This window comes from Pyxicephalus adspersus, chromosome 10 (genome assembly GCF_032062135.1).
Source record: "Pyxicephalus adspersus chromosome 10, UCB_Pads_2.0, whole genome shotgun sequence".
In the NCBI taxonomy this organism is placed as follows: Eukaryota; Metazoa; Chordata; class Amphibia; order Anura; family Pyxicephalidae; genus Pyxicephalus; species Pyxicephalus adspersus.
The window spans coordinates 33281729-33298725 of NC_092867.1; the positions used below are offsets into that span (position 1 = coordinate 33281729).

A 16997-nucleotide genomic window follows, 5' to 3' on the forward strand; every position below is an offset into this window, starting at 1 on the left:
CTCTTTGATAACCTTTTTTGAGCGTAGTTTTTGTATAGCCTCTCTTCACAATCTTTGTTGTAAGTCCCTCGCAGCTGTTTCAAAGTCCTCCTTCTCTGAACAGTTTTGTTTCAATCCTAATTACTGTGAGTATGGTATGCTACGTTTCAGCGCTTCGGGATGCACTTCTTGCTGCTAAAATAGTAGATTAGGGGATGGATAAATCATCATTAATTCCTATCCCAATATCCAAAAATGGTATTGAGGACAGAATATATTGTATTGTGAAATTCAAATTGTAAGAATTGACTTTTAATTTTCAAAAAATTCTAACAGTGCGACTTTTGGACCTTGCCAAATGATAGGGACGTCATCGATATACCTCTGCCACAGAAGTATTTGGCAAAGGTATATCAAAAAGGCCTCATCGGCAAACCGATTTCTCCCCCACCCCCCAGATACAGGTTGGCATAGGTTGGGGCACAAGTTGTCCCCATAGCCACTCCCTGTATCTGGAGGTATGTTTTGTCAGCAAAAACATTTCTGGTAATATATATTCCTATAAGGATATAGTGAAGTTGTTGTGTTCTGTCAGAAGTTGCCTGGTTTCACTTAGGAATGTTTTTAGTTTGCAATCCCTTTTTGTGGGGGATACTTGAGTAGAGGGCTTCTATATCTAACGCCACTAATAAGGAGTCATTTGGGACTGGTATCCTGGTGTTTTCGGGAGTATCTCTTAAATAAGAAGGTAAGCCATAAACAAAAGGTCACAAGTAGTTATCAACTAATTGGCTTGCCTCAGACAAGATGCTTCCCATGTAGGAAACGATGGGGCGCACTGGTGGATCAATTAGGGTTTTATGAACTTTTGGCAAAGTATAAAATGTTAGTAATTTGGGATTGATTGTTTAACTATTCAAATGTTTTCTTACCAATGATTCCATCATTTGCTGATTTAGTAATTAGTGCATCATCGTAGAAGATTTTTACTCATGACTTAGGGATAATTTGATACCAAGACTGATTTCCCAATACTTTGAGACACATTTTTTTCATATATAATCTTGTCCATGACAAGTACATTGCCCTCTTTGTCTGAGGGCTTAATTATGATTTTGCTGTTATTCTGCAAATCTCTTACAGCTCTTCTTAGATTTGTTGGTAGATTATTGTAATTTTTGGAGATTTCCAACTCCCTTATGGGTTGAGAAACTTGTTGGACAAATAGGTAAATGATGGGGTTGGGGTCTTGAAATCATCGATATTGAAATCTCCCAAGTCTAAGCGTGAAGGATCTTGTGTGGTAGAATTCTAATCAAAGAGAACCTTGAAAAATAATTTTCATGCAAATAAATATACATCCTTCAAAAATTCAAAGCTATCAACTCTCTCAGAGGGGCAAAAGTTCAAACCCAATTTCAATACTTCTATCTTGGCTTGACGGGCCTGTTGGTGGAATAGGGGTGCTGTTTCCTAAAGAAGAGGGAAAAATGGGTAAAGAAGATTGTGTGGTGGTGACTTCTTGATTAGGTGTATTTGAAATTGGATTTTCATTATTTGGTTAGTAAACTCCTCTTGTTTCATTTGGTTTAGAATAGGTATCATTATAGAAATGCTGAGAAGAATGTGAATCTGTTACATAATTATCACGATTGATCTGTGCGTTAGGTCGTTTTTTGTGTTGTTGTGTTAGGTGCAGACACATTTCTTGGGGAAGTCTTTTGATTCCCTGTATTTATTTTTTGAGTATTTCCTACTCTGAGAAGCCTGTAAGGAACAGTCAGGGCCACTTTCCTCAGTGGTTTCATTTTATATATAGGGCTGATGATTTCTTTTTCAATGAATGTGAGACCTTTGCTTTTGTGTCTATTTATAAGCCCTTCCTGAGAGGAAGTCTTGTTGGTCTTTATAGAATTTTTGTTCTTTATTATTGACTAAGTGTGAATTGAACTGTTGTGTATAGTTTTGAATTTTTGTATTTTTGCTTGCAAAAATTTTTGATGAAATGAGAGCTGAATGTTCTGTATAGAATTTATTCAACTCCTCTTCGATCTCTTTTTTTAATTCTGTTGTATCGTATTTAACAAGGAGAATAATCAGTTGTCGAGAACACATTTTCAGTATTTCTTCCCACTCATTTTTAACCATTGAAATATTTTTTACATTTGGGAATATTTGAACTCTGAGACCCATTGGGTTACAGTTTTTTCTTAGATACTTTCGGAGATACTGAATGTGCCAGTATGGCGCTGATTTTCTCTTATATAAAGACTTTAGCCAGAAAGCAATACCATTGATTTTAAGTTTTTTTTTTTTCTGTATTAGTAGTACAAGCATCTCTGATCCCTGTTATGAACCCCTCCCATGCATTACCTCCTAGATCCATCTTTGACAATAAAACATAAAGAGGGAGGAAAAGCACACACAAAAACAAACAAGTGATAACACAAAGGTAAGGGAAATATAAACATTAGGACAATTGACACCAGACTGATCACAGAAATATAAGTGAGGACCTCTTATTCAGTGCAACGTCAAGTTCAAAAAAAGTTTTTTAACTGATATTTTACTTGGATTGAATTTGGCCTCAAAAGTCGCAAAATTCGAAAATTCGTTTTTTTTTTTTTCTCTGTTTCTAGTGTTTCTCCAGTAGTATACTCAAAAGTACTGCTTTAGGCACAATTACCATTTCCACATTCTCCCTATAAAATAGCAGATCTTTATTTTTAGAGCACTTTTTGAGCTCAAATCAACTTCTCAGCATTGCAGAAACATATACAGCACTGTTTACCTTGTGTAATTGATGGTTTGATTGCACTCATGTTTCTTTCAGTGGATATGGGAGAACTTTGTGGGAAATGTAGGAAGCTTCGTATAGCTGTATTGCTTCCCTGTAAAATAAAGACTTCTGCTCAAGGGGCTTTTCTTGTACTAAGTACACTTGTGATGGAGTTCCATTGCTTAGGCAGCTATAGATTAAAGGGCATTAAACGACCTCTATTAGAAAACTTACAGGGAATGTTCTGATCCCCTGCATTGCAGCACACGGAGTCTAAATCCCATTTATAGGCTTAGTAATGGTATTTTTTTAAGGCATACTTGTGATAAAGGGAATATGCTTGGCGCTTTATTTTTATCATATTACGATGTTCACATTCATAGATGGATAGTGTCAAGTATAACAGAATTTATTCTACTACTAATAGCAGATAATGCACATCTGATTTCTGCAGCAAAGGGAAATATATTCTGTTAGGTTTATAGTAGAACTAAGGCCTCACAAAGGAACTCTTAGTTTTGTAAAGACCTGTAACTAAAAAATAAATTGCAAAATTTGTTAAGACAAAAGTACATTTTCGCTTCTTATTTTGATACTTGCATATACTTGCATATGTGTTGGCAGCTGAATATAACTGTTTTATTGCAATAAGTATGGCAGTTTGTGCCAGTGAATTGGCACTGCTACTTATAGTCCAACTCTTATGACAGGATTGTTCCCTCTGAACTAAGAAAGACTTGTCAGCATTGAAATTGGGGGGGTTGTCTGTGATTGCACCTGCCTGGTATGATTTGAATAAATGCAAGATAATTTTTTGACAATCAAGGAATGTGCATTAAAATGTTGCTAAATAGTTTGGGTTCAGCTGTATGAATCTGATTACATTGCAGGTCGGTGTTCAGGTTTTAATTTATAAGGTTTTTTTTCTTCATTTGTATTTAAGTAATCCTACTTGCTGACATTGCCATGTAAATATCCAGAACTAATTTGGATTTATCCCCCAGGTCTTTATAAATTACACCTCCTTGTGTCCCCAGCTCTTTAGCACTCAGGCCTTTTGATAAGTATTGTTGCCATTGCTTTGTTTGTAATTTTTCTTTTTTTCCTGTAGGTTATGGAATATGAAAACAGAGTTCGAGCCTATTCAACTCCAGACAAAATCTTTCGCTATTTCGCCACCCTCAAAGTGATTCATGACAGTGGGGAGCCTGAAGTATTTATGACTCCTCAAGACTTTGTGCGATCAATAACACCCAATGAGAAACAACCAGAGAGTAAGTACAAATACATGATGGTTGTTTTCACATCACAATTCAGTATATGGGATTAAATATGTTTATCGTGATTTTTTAGAATATCTATTAGTTTTGAAATACTAGAGCTAGAAGGTTGGAAAGAGCCATCTACTGGAAATAATTTACTGCAAGCATCCTTTTAAAACACAACAAAACTTTGCCTTGTTCTTAGATGTAGTGGTTCAACTAGCTTTATTTTTCGAGAACATTTTATCTGGTAGAAAAAATACTTGTTGACCTTGCCTGAAATGCAGTGTCCTTGTCACTTTCTGTGAGCTGAACAGAAATAACACACAAGCTTATCTTTTAGGTTATCTCCTGAAAACCTAATTGTTCCACCAAGTAATGAAGATGAGAATAGGAAGATACATTTAAAGATACATGCATGCATATAAGGTGTGCTTATTTCTCTCCGAGTACACAATTCCAACCCATTATGTCATGTAGAAACGGCACCTGCTAAAATAAATTAAAATAAAAAACCCTAAAAAAATAAAGAAGCCATCATATCTATGGACTGATAAGCTGAAATTTCTTATGATTTGTGTGTGTGTGTGTGTGTGTGTTTGTACATAGCAACATATGGATAAGACTAGGACCTAGAAGTTTCGGTTTCTAATATTTAGATATTATATCTCATAACATATTTGATTGTAGAAAACTATATAAAGAATAACAACCACATTCTTGACAGATTGGCACCTATTTATACCGGAAAGATGGTATGATGTACATTTTCAGGAACCAATGTATCCACTAGCCAGATTCCTTGAACTGCCTACACTGATGAATGTGCAAAGGCTGACAAATTGCTTGTCACATTCTTTCTCTTTGGTGTTGATGGCAGGGATAAGTGTGATATTTTCCTGAGTCCTGGACAAACTCTTAAGGGTTTTACCTGTCACTCTGTGCCTGATGATATAAACAGAACCTGTGTCTGTTTTCTCAAGGGCTCACACAATGCTGTGCTCTGAAATCTTTTCACTCGCTTCACAAATCGTTCTTCCTTTCTTTTTCAATTGGTGAAAAATACCCTCAATCTTTTGGGTGGATAATGAACCCAAATTAGTTATCTAACCTTCCACATTTCTTTCTGTTTACAGTCTAAATCAATCTTGGGTTATATTGTAAACATGTTTGTACTGATGCGGTTTATACAAAAAATATTTTCTTCCTGTGCATCATCTATGGTGAGGGGAGGGGGGAGAACGATGGATTGGCTACCTCTGCACGCTCTCCACTTCACTTGTATTATGATCATTCGTGGATCCGCCGGGAGAGATCCATAAACGATGTCGGATGAGCGTTGTACACACAACAGATTGTCGTCCGATATCAGCCCTGTGGCGTTTATCGGACTAGAATATTCTTACTTGTGTACGTAGCCTAAGTCTTTAGTAGTTGAATTCTCATTCCAACAAAATGTTCAATGCGGGAATGTTCAGACAATGTTATGAAAACTTTTTTGTTTTCTTTTTGTATACAAGCATTATAAGAAAAATATATACTTCCCTCTAGGCAAATGAAGGCTGGAGGATTTTCCTAAATAGTTATTTTCCACAATCTCCCTTTTTTATTTAGACATTAGTTCTAAAACAAAATGTATACAGTTTTTTTGTCCTTTTGGTTCTCAGCATGTTCACCAAAGCTTCCTCAGGAAAATGTGGCAATATTTTGTATTTTACCTGTGGTTTTTGGGTTATATAGGTAACTCCAACACAGGGGATCAAAGCCAGAGAGATGCCTAAGGGCATCTAGACATGACCAGTAAGAATGTTACACCCAAAATAAGGAACTGATTAATAACTTCCCCATATAGGACACTTCATAAACATACGGTTGTAGGGACCCTTGGTGCCAATGTAAATGAACTTCTAGGCAGATATCCAGAATTTCAAACCTACACAAAAGAGATGTCTGTAAAACAAACAACTTAAATTTTTATATGTATATGTGTCAATACAGAAACGGAGAGAAAGAATATGACATATATAAACTTATGTTCTTCATTTAAAGCAAAGAGGACTAAAGGTATTGCTCTGTACTGTGCTTAAAAGGTAATACAATGTTTTTTGTTTTTTATACTGTGTGCTCCTGTAAATTTTTTCTTGCCATTTATTTGTTGGCAGCCCCCTATCTGAAAAACTCCTAGACACACGATTTTATTTTAGAATATAACCCATTTTTTTAAAACAGGATGCCCAGCTACAAGAATCAATTGTTGACAAAGGTCATGCATGTTACTCTTTATCAAATGACAAGGTTGTTACTTGTTCTTTTACTTTGAATGCTGCTGCTCTGTTGTCAGTGACAAGTGGAATGTTACATGAATGCAATGAAATGGTCACACTGATGTTGTAATATTCCCTGTGTCAGGGACGTAATGATCAACTGCCAATCTAATAATCAGTTCCAGCATAGTATTAGTTTCCTGGTCCTGTATTCTGTAGACTCTTAATTTCTATTTGGTTTCCCTGCTAACTGGCTCATTTTATTATATATCATTTAGATGTTGTCTTTATTCAGTGGTATTTTTGTGACGGTGCATTTTATTATACAGCTGTTGTCTCTACTGCTGTATGACATTCTCGGCGTAGAAAAGAAGTTTATGATGATGAGGAATAATGTTCTTAGAAGCAGGAAATAAAAGGTGCAAATGTGGTCAGAAAAAATATAATTTGTGGAGTACTGTCACGCAAGCTCACCCTGGGGGGGGATCCAAAATACCAAATTGTTCACACAGTCTGGTAGCCTCCTCAGAGCTTCCTACTGATAGGCAGTGAAGATCTGCAAGGGAGTCTGTGACCATGTCCTCGATGTAGTTTTGCTGTCGCACTGAACTGGAGAGAACTCATGACCTTAAATAGGCTGTCCATGTGTTTGAGTTTCAAATAGATGATAGTTCTGAAAGTGCACCACTTATGGGCCACCATTGTGTGTCCACACAACTAAAGTCATGGCACCTTAACCTTAAAAATTGTCTTTTGGTGGTGGTAGATTAAAATGCCTCTGATGCATTCTTTGGACTAAAGGTATTCGCTTAAAGATGTTTGCATTTGCAGCACTACAGAAAATAGTTACTTCATTGATGTCGAAAGGATACGAGCTATGTGAAATGACCATTAACCATCTGGGCGTTACACTGATGTCTAGATTTTTGTTCCAAAAGCGGTACACTGTTTTTCATGAAATTTTTTTTTTTAGTAGATTTTTTTGTAGACCTGTAACTTACAGAAATATGTCCGAACAAGGGTCTAGTAGATATCATGAATATAAAAAAGGTTTAAAACACACAATCAAGTAAAAAAAAAAAAAAAAATTACTTTTAATAAAAATAAATAAACGACACAAAAATCAGCCTAAACAAGAATACATAAATAAATAAAAAATACTGAAAATGCGATAATTCGGTATACTGTATAGTAATATATTTTTCTAAAACACCTCCCTAGTGTCCAACGTCACATACCTATAGACAAAACCACATAAATATATTTACTATTATTGTGTATTGGATTGGATACAGGACTTTGTATCCAATCCGATACAAAATGAGAGTTTGAATTTACCAGTTACATATTTTGTATTTATTTTATATTATTTTGTATTGGATTGGATACAGGAGTTTGTATTCAATCCAATACAAAATGTGTTTGAATGAGTTTCAATTTGAATTTCCCGCACACGCGCCAACGTCATCGCCGAGGGACACGCACACGCTACGGACGGAGAAGAAGCAGGCCGGCATCTTCTTCTCTGCCGGCCGGCTTCTTCTCGGAGAAGGCACCCGACGCTGGAGATCGACGCTGGAACACGACGCTGGATGATCGCAGCGGGACCAGGTAAGTGATCGATAAACCCGAACTTTTCTCACTGTATTTTCATACAGTGAGAAAAGTTTGGGTTTATTGATAATTGTAATTTTTTTTAACCCGAACCAAGGTCCGGTTTAGCGGTAGGGTGGTTAAAATTAGAGCAAAATACATTGTTTATAAACTTGGGCCCACCTTCCATGGTCATCTGTATCCTGATGTGTTTCCATTCCAGAGCACAAATACAATATGGAAATTGGGCACCTAAAAGCTTCTGAAGCTTCCAGCCAGTGCTGCTTATTTGTTTTTTTTATTTTTGCTTATTTTTTTTTAACACTGTTGACTTTCCCAAAAGAAAGTTATAGTACAGTGAAGTGAAGGGCTCCCCATTTGCCCAAAACCTGTAGAAAATAGTATTCATTATGATGATGGAAATTCACAGCCTGACTTACAATGCACTGCATATTCTTCTGTCAGATGTGTCCCTATCTTCAAGGGCAGAGCACCCTTTTTTTTTTTAATTTCCATCAATTTGTAGTATGTATAAAATGCATGGAACAGAAAGATAGTAAAGCAGCGCTTTACAGCATACATAGATTAATTCACATCTGTCCCTGTCACAATCTAATGTCCATACTACCTCAAATTCTAATTGGGCAATTTTGTAAAATAACATAATGTTTCTTTGGATTGTGGAGAAAAATTAAAATACCTTAAGACCAAAAATTATTAATTACAAATACACTTATCTTTTAAATTGCAGGTAATGCAGACAAAGCAGTTTATTCTGTAAGATAAAATGCAATATAATAATTTATAGCCAGCTCTTAGCTGTACTTGGATAACAAAAAATGAGCACTGGTATGGCTGGCTTTTGGTTCTATAGTAGCTTCACTTAACATTGAACATGAAACTGAGCCTTAAGATTGTTCCATATCTAAGTATAAAGCATAAACTAAGTATATTAAAAAAAAAAAAAACACAGAGGATTATTAATAAAAGCAAGGGTATGTTAGAAGGCTTTAAACATTCTTATGAATCTTATATTAACCAATATCATTCAAATTTTTATTTTCCATCAGTCATTTTCACAGATTTTCAATCTGACCATTCTCCATGAAGCACTATGCACTAAAGTTTGTTTGATAAGGCCTTACAACTATATGGCATCTAGCAAGCATTAAAACATAAAACATGTGAAAGCAAAAATCAGTTTGGTTGTCACTGCATATATTTAGCACATTTATCTTCCATAGATATACAGATTGGAACCATGTGAAAAGATGCTATCAGATGCCTTTTTTTTTTTTTAGTTAGTGACTCTTGCTATGAATCTGGTACTTTGCTTTGCTTTTAATGCATTCAGATGCTTTGCTGTACTATGCTTTCATGATCTTAAGTTACTGCACAAGGTAGTACATTTGTGTGTTCCCAGGAGAGGCAAACTGATGAATCACCCTGCTTCCAGTTCATTTGTTTCACACATTGATGACTCTTAAACCCAAATAGTGTGTTTTAAAACCATATGGGACCTGATTGATTTCCTGTATTCAATCAAGTATAGGTGGTCTCTAAAGGGCATAGAATGTTGTAATTAATTGTACCATGAAAGCAAAAAGAAAACTGGAATTACCCTGCAAGTTGGTTATAGGATATCATGCTGCTTTCTGCACTGGTAGAGACAGTGATGAAAAGCTCAGAGGTTAAATAGAGCCATTCATATAGAACAGATACATTATGTTTTCTTCATTTCCAGTGGGGTTTACTCTGTGCATGCTTATCTCCAGTGGCCTGGGGGTTTGAAAGCTTGCCTTAAATGAATTGAAATAGAATGCTTGACTTGAATTATGAGCAGAGCTAGTCTGAAGGTGAATACAAACTAAATATAAGGGCCAGAATGTGTATTTCCCTTTCCAGTCCTAATACCTAAGAATAGGTCATATAAGGTCAGTGTGTGAAATACAGAATGGACAGGTAATCTGTATGATATATGGGTTGTAACTTACTTAGTGGTGACCTGTTTCTGCAACTTACTTTGAAGACTTCAGACCCCCCCCCCCCCTTTTTTTTTAATTCCAGGAAAAGTTTGGTTGCCTTTTCTTTATTTCTGTCCAAAGTTTGTCTGATTTCCCATGTGAATTGTTTATTTTGCAATGTAAATCACACAAGGGAATAACCACAATCACATTCAAGGGAGGGAAAATGAGTCAAAGTGCAGGCACTTGTTAAAAAATGAAAATGGACTTGAAGGGGAAGATAGACCATCTGTAAATAAGATTTTTGCTAGAGCGCACATTGCATGATGATCTAGCTTACTACTCACAGTACAGAGTGCAATATTATGAATAAAACACAATGATGTCCTTATGACAGAATTGTTTATTGCCTGTATGCTGCAAGAATCCTAGAATAGATCCTAAGAAGGAAGGACAGAAACATACTTCTACTTTTCCTAGTTTTCATTACTAGTGCAAAATATGTTCCGGGTCCACCCTTCCAAACATCAGGCACTAAATATGGAAATGTTTACATATGCAGGACTGGAAAGGGAAATTATTTTGATTGTATACAAATCTTAATCAGTGACCGGGCCTCTATTTGTTTAATTGGCATGTAGCAAGCCGTAGTACTACTTTTTTTTTTCTCCTTCTACTTTTCTCTTTATATGTTTGCCTGTTTTCTAGTACAGGTTTACTTGGCAATAAAAAATCAATTTTTGCTATAATGTGGTATTGACTTTTTTTAGAGTCACTGCTTAAGATAAGCTTTATGAATGCTCTAGTGCCTGACATGATTTTAGAAAAGTAAATCTGGATTTGCATGAGTTTTACACTGGAATGATTTCAAATGGAATGGATTTATGCACGGGAAGGGATGTAACATTTTGATAAGATTCTACTCAAAGATATTGTATTACTTGTTTATCTTTATTTAGTTGGAAATAATGTATAGGAACAGTCCTACCTGTGCACCAATAACGGAAACCTTTTTTTTTTATCATTTAATTAATATTTTCAACTGTAATGTTCCTAACATGTCTACGCCATGCATAAACAGAACGTTTGAATTACATTTGTTTTGGTTTTTTTATATTTTAAACATTCTACATGTGGAAGATATTTACAAAGTTTTACATAGGGAACCACTAACCAAATGTTCTTTTCTGCATGGGAGATACAAACAGTTACAAGAGCGCAGCGTTTAACCATAGTGTCCAGTTCCTTACTACATCTGACAAAGCTTAATACCAGACTGGTCTCTCTGGTCAAGATTTTCATTTTATTTATCTAGAAAATACCATTGTCCCCAATATATTACACAGGTAAAAGACAAGGAAATATCAACCCCAATCAGAATTTCTAATGGTTTATAAGTTGTTAACAGGTTTGTGTAGTGAAAATTTTGTTTACTATTTCAATAATATAAACAGGTCATTTTGTAGTTCTACTTTTCCAGTATATGTGTTCTACTGCACTGTATGTACCAATAATATTAAAACACTCTGGAAAGAAGAATAAGATGTGTAGACAAAAGACAGAACAGCTATGTGCTTTGCACTTTTGCTAGGGCTGTGGAAAAGAGATTTAAAGTCTTGGCTGGGGCAGAAAACATTTATATGCCTTGCAGGTGGCAGGGAAATATGGCCAACATAATTTACATTTACAGCAGTTTAACTACAATGTCCACATGGATCCTGGCCTGTGAAATATAGTTATTCATCAATCCATGCCACTGTGTAGAAATATTACTGCATAATGGTTTTATTCCGTCTCCGGACCCTTCTATAAGTGTTCTTTGGCTGTTTGTTCATGCAGGGACCTCTTCGGTATTCCTTTACTTGTTGTTTTTTTTTTTTTTTATAGTGAAGAACTGCTACCTGGAATTTTAGGATTAACTGTAATTGAATACTCTTTAGCTTGTTTTGCATTGACTGCCTAAATCTGCATTGTAAGCTGAAATGTCAAGTCCCTCTGGGTATCTCCCCTTTCTGTACACGGTGCTTTTACCTTCCTTGGTTTCCACGAAGAGGTCATTTGGTTATTAAAGTGAAGAGAGAAAAAATGAGAAATGTTTTGAAACTAAATGTTCACATCTGGTCTGTGGATGTTTTAGTGCTCTAAATATTTCCACTGTTATACTATAGATTAAAAAGATTATATATAAATTTTTATCTATTAATGTTTTTAAAAAAAAGAAATTGATAAGTCTCCTGATCTCTCTATTTTTTTACCAATTGTTTTGGCACCCACCCCTTTTATGTTGTAAGATTAAATAAAGAAAAGAAGAAAGAAGGGGTTTTGTGGCTGGAAGTTATAAATATATTTACAAATATATAATTAAAGAAACAGAAATATGTCAAATAATTTATCCAGAGCTCTTTAGTTGCATCATGGGTAATGGATTGTTTATCTAGACATTAAAAACACCTAGCTTGTGTTGGTATAACGTCTTGTGACCTGATCCGTTTCGCCCTTTTAGGCTTCCTCAGGGATATTCATAAGACAGATCATTTTTAATATGGGTTTGGGGGGGATAGAAACCAGCAAAGGTCCAAAAGTGAAGCTGATCTGGATGTGCTGGGACCCAGGTGCTGAGTCTATCGGTGACAACACAAAATGTAGCATGACTGCTTTATCCTCAGGCATAGCTCTGACTATATCCAGGCTCATTGAGGTGCACAGGATAAATATTGATGAAATTGGTGCAGCTAAGCTCCTCAATGTCTCACCAAAGCTGACATGTCAGCATTAGACATTTTCCTTCTTTTGCATTACTGATACTTTTACCTCTGGTTTGTTACCAGTTCTTTATAAAAATCCTTGTCTGCAGAGCTGACAACAGTTTATTATTAGAAAGGATATAAATATTGAAAGAAGAGAATTCTTAGAATTCTTTAGAATTGTACGTTATTTTTTAATACACCAGTATTTTTAAAAATGTGACATTCTGTGGACGAAAGACAGACTTTGTAAGTTTTGGATGTCCTATTTAAAATGCCACTGTTCTATCTTTGAACTGTTTGAAAGTGCAAGCCTCTTCTTCAGATCTGTAGAGAAGCTGTGGATCAAAGGCTTTCATGTAATTCAAACAGTGATAACCTGCCACTTTGTTACAGCAGCTTCTCTTGGCTTACAATAAATAGCCTGAGCAATAATGAAACTGATTTGGATCAGATTGCCTAAAGTGTCTAACTATTGTTCAGAGCATTTGTTCCAGTGCTTGTTATTCCAAGCCGCCTAGCAATGCTCACAGCACTCATACGTTTCCCAAGCCATTTTTATCTTGAAGAGAGAAGTGTACTAGTTTTTTATTAACCTAGTAAAAGAAAAATGTTCTTGTTCTTTTTTTTCTTTTTTTTTTTCTTTTTAGCTAGTATCTGTTCATGCAAACAGTTAAATATGGTATTACTGGAAATAGTATATTCAACACTATATAGGCAAGGGAAATAAAAGACCCTTCCCATGTTTTATTGCAGTTTCGGTCCTCATTGGAAAGATTTACCCTATTTGTCAGATTGACTGAATCTAATATTTGTAAGTTGTCAGTAAAACAGTAAAAGATAAAATAAAAGTAAAAGCTAGGGGTGATTGGCAATAAATGCATTTTAAAGAGCAGCTGCCAAGATCATAGGCCGCAGCAGAGAAGTTTAAAAATGACTTATTTGTTTCCTATGCAGTCCCATTTTGAACGTGTGTGATTTAGGCAGGTGGTTATTGCAGAAAGGAACAGGCAATGTCCCTTCTGCAATAACTGTTATTACCTGCCTGTTCGCCATGGAATGCTCAGCTCATCATTGGTTGCCAGTGAAACCCGGCAATTCTTGCTCCCCTTGCCTGTGCCGGGAATTAATGATCTCCCATGTGCCTGCATAGTTATGTCATCCCAGCCCCAGCCAATCAAGATGGCCCAAGATCATCTTCAGAAAGTGAAGGAAAATGATTGCACCCTGCCATGGAACAGGGATAGGTGAGTATTGGAAGATTTAGTTCTGCTTTGACAAAAAAAAAAATGGAATGCTGATATAACGAAGTCCATGTAATATTTTGCTGTTGGAAACCAAGTATCTTTTTTAGGTACAATGCATATACTGCAGATATAGGCTGTTTCATGCTGAAGGTGAGATAAGCTTTTGAAAGGTGATGGCAGACTTGAGATTAGTCCTGCAGTGTAATAGAGAAGTTTTTCTACGAGCAAACTTTCCCTCTAATTGGAATCGGGCAGCGCTAGTCTCATATAATGTTTTACTTCACACCTTCACATTTCAGTTAGAACACATCTCTGCAGTTGTTTATTAGCGGATAATGGTCAGTTTGAGATAACTGCTGCTGTAAAATACCCCACTGGAAGGAACACAAGATTGTCTCTGTCTTGCATTATAAGGAAATGAATCTGTTAGTTGATTGTATGCTGCAGTCACTTATCACAGCAAAAATTTATTTTTTTTTAATTACCTGCAACTCATTTGTAGTTTAAAGTTATAAATATAGATACATGGAAATATGGATACACATTTTTCTTTTTAAATAAATTGTTTGGAAAATAGTTACTTCTGGGTGTATTTTTTGCCTTGATCTCTTCTCTGTACTTTACGAGTTATAGTTTTAATCCTGTTGGATTATACAGCCTCTGCTGTATTTTATAGACTGTACTTTATAACATCTACTTATCACATTTACTTCTTTACTAGTGTCCTTTTCATGCCACCTCTGTACCCCTGGGCAATAACAAACAGTGGTGCATTTTGAGAATGGCCACATAAAGTAGACTTTGTGATTCATTTGTAAAGTACAGCAAGTAAGGCATTAATTACAGCTAACCAGAGGTGTCTACACATTGGGCCTGATTTATTAAAGCTCCCCAAGGCTGGAGAGGATACACTTTCATCAGTGAAGCTGGGTGATCCAGCTGAAATTGATTTCCTAAGTAATTTGCTATTTGTTAGCAAATATTTTTAATCCGGGACCAGATCCTGTCCAAGTTTGCTGTATCACCCAGCCTCTCTGAGAAAAGTGTATCTTCTCCATCCTTGGAGAGCTTTAATAAATCAGGCCCATCGATTCATTAAAACAAACTGTGTTTGTACATGCCGCTGATATGATGGTGATATGACATAATTTACCTGCTGAAATATTGGAATACTAAATTGTTGTCACCTAGGTAATGGACTAGTTTGGTACACTATTTAGACAACATTAGGTTTTAGACAAAGCATTCCAGAAGTTTAACATACAATTAGGTATGTGTAATAAATCTTATGAATAACATGAAGTAAAGTATTACCTACAGTGAGAGATACACTGCTAGACACAATCATGTTGCTATCTAATAATCCTTAGTACATGAAGGGGACAATCAAATATAATGCATACAGATTTTGTGACAAGGAGCCTATTGGAGGATAGATAAATTGAGTAAGCCAAATATTAAGCTGTGTGAATATTTTTTTAATATTACATTAGTGGTGGTTATTTGTATTTGCTTGAGGGTCTGTTATATAGTTATTATTGTAATATTGCATGAAGTTTGATGAACTGACAAGGCAGTGTGTATGCTGTGACGTGAGCAAATTAGCACTTGGATTGTAGAGAATTGTTTAGTAATAGCATGTGCTCTCAGAACCTCCTTCTTTTGCCTCCCAAAAGAACAAAGTAATTCTATTTGGTGCCCTTCATTTAACATATATATTATAGCAACGATCATAAAGAAAATTGCCTAGTAAGGCAAAACATATATATATATATATTTTTTTTTTTTTTTTTTTTTTTTTTTTTTAAATTGATTTATAGTATGTGTATGTATATACACACAGACAATCAGTAGGTGGCACAGGTGATATATTTAAAGTTTTTGCATTCAACATTCATACACAAATGGCAGAAAATTATGATATCATTGAAACTGTGATAGTGATAACGAAGGTATTACTTCCATAACACACATAAATTTTAGGATTTCCCTTTCGGCTACAGTAACCAATCAGTTTAGCGGTAGCTTACAGTCCCCTGTGAAACAAAGCCATCTGGCCTGCACAGCTGCAACCATCAAGAATGTATAATGTCCAACAATATATATATGATATTGTGTTGTTATTGTCTTTGTACATGATTAACCAATTTTCTTTCCTTTATCTTGTATATGATTGGATCTTCACTAGACAGAGGTAACCAATGGGCACAGCAAAATCTATGGACTGGGCCCTAGTGTGGTGGTGTTTTTATTTTGTTTCCCCCCTCGTGTTCTTCTATTCGATATCTTTGTGCCTGTACAAAAGTCTTGCTCTGCCATATGCATGACCTTTCATTTTATGTTTGCAAGATATTTTTTACTTTAGTAGACCTTTTTCATGTATATACAGTGTGCTTTCTAAATAAATCTGTGTACACCTAGATTTTTTTTAAACTACTGTTGGTGAAAGTAGTGATAACATTTCTAATCCTCAGTGCTCTTTCAGATGTTTTGAAGCTTTTGGAATTCCATTTCTAATTGTTATCTTAAAAGAAGAAACAAAACAAATCAGTATGCAGTTTCTTCCAATTTACAAAATGGGAGTTTTTCTAGATGTAGAAATTAACATCATCTTCACATTGTACAATGGGAGGTGATTAAAATATATCACCTAGAAGTCTGAAAGCATCAAAAACTGAAAGAACCATATAATCCAGTATTCAGAGATAAAGTGAACGTTTATTCTATGTGCTCTTCTAATGTTTTGGTTTTCTGTCAATTTAATGATTAACAGAAAATTTCCCAAGAAAGAGAGAAGTTTGCAGATGAAGACAGTATCTTCTTTGCGTTAGGTGAATGTGGACTCATCTCATTCTCGGATTATATTTTTCTTACTACAGTTCTTTCAAGTGAGTATGACAATTGCAAAATTGCAATTTTTTTTAATACTAAGGGGTCTTTTAATGTAGAATAAAGACAAAAGAAAGCATGAGACTAAAAAACTATACCTAGGAATCTCTAAATATAAGAAGGTATAGCATCTCAATACCTGACGCGTTTCGCCTATTGGCATCTTCGGGGGACTTATAGAGAACGTTCAGATACTATATATCAAAATAATACAACACAATTTTAGAAAGATGTACATTTAAAGGATACGCATAGTGTGTATGTAAAAAAAAATTT

General features: G+C 35.3%; 1 protein-coding gene across 1 annotated transcript in view; it reads left to right on the forward strand.

Moving 5' to 3' along the window:
- MICU1 (mitochondrial calcium uptake 1) overlaps window positions 1-16997 on the forward strand; it is a 116978-nt gene that overhangs the window by 30364 nt on the left and 69617 nt on the right. The window contains exons 4-7 of the mRNA XM_072424499.1: window positions 3870-4052; window positions 7996-8013; window positions 16021-16026; window positions 16606-16720. Of these exons, the coding sequence (XP_072280600.1) occupies window positions 3870-4052; window positions 7996-8013; window positions 16021-16026; window positions 16606-16720 (322 nt within the window). The remainder of the gene's footprint in view (window positions 1-3869; window positions 4053-7995; window positions 8014-16020; window positions 16027-16605; window positions 16721-16997) is intronic.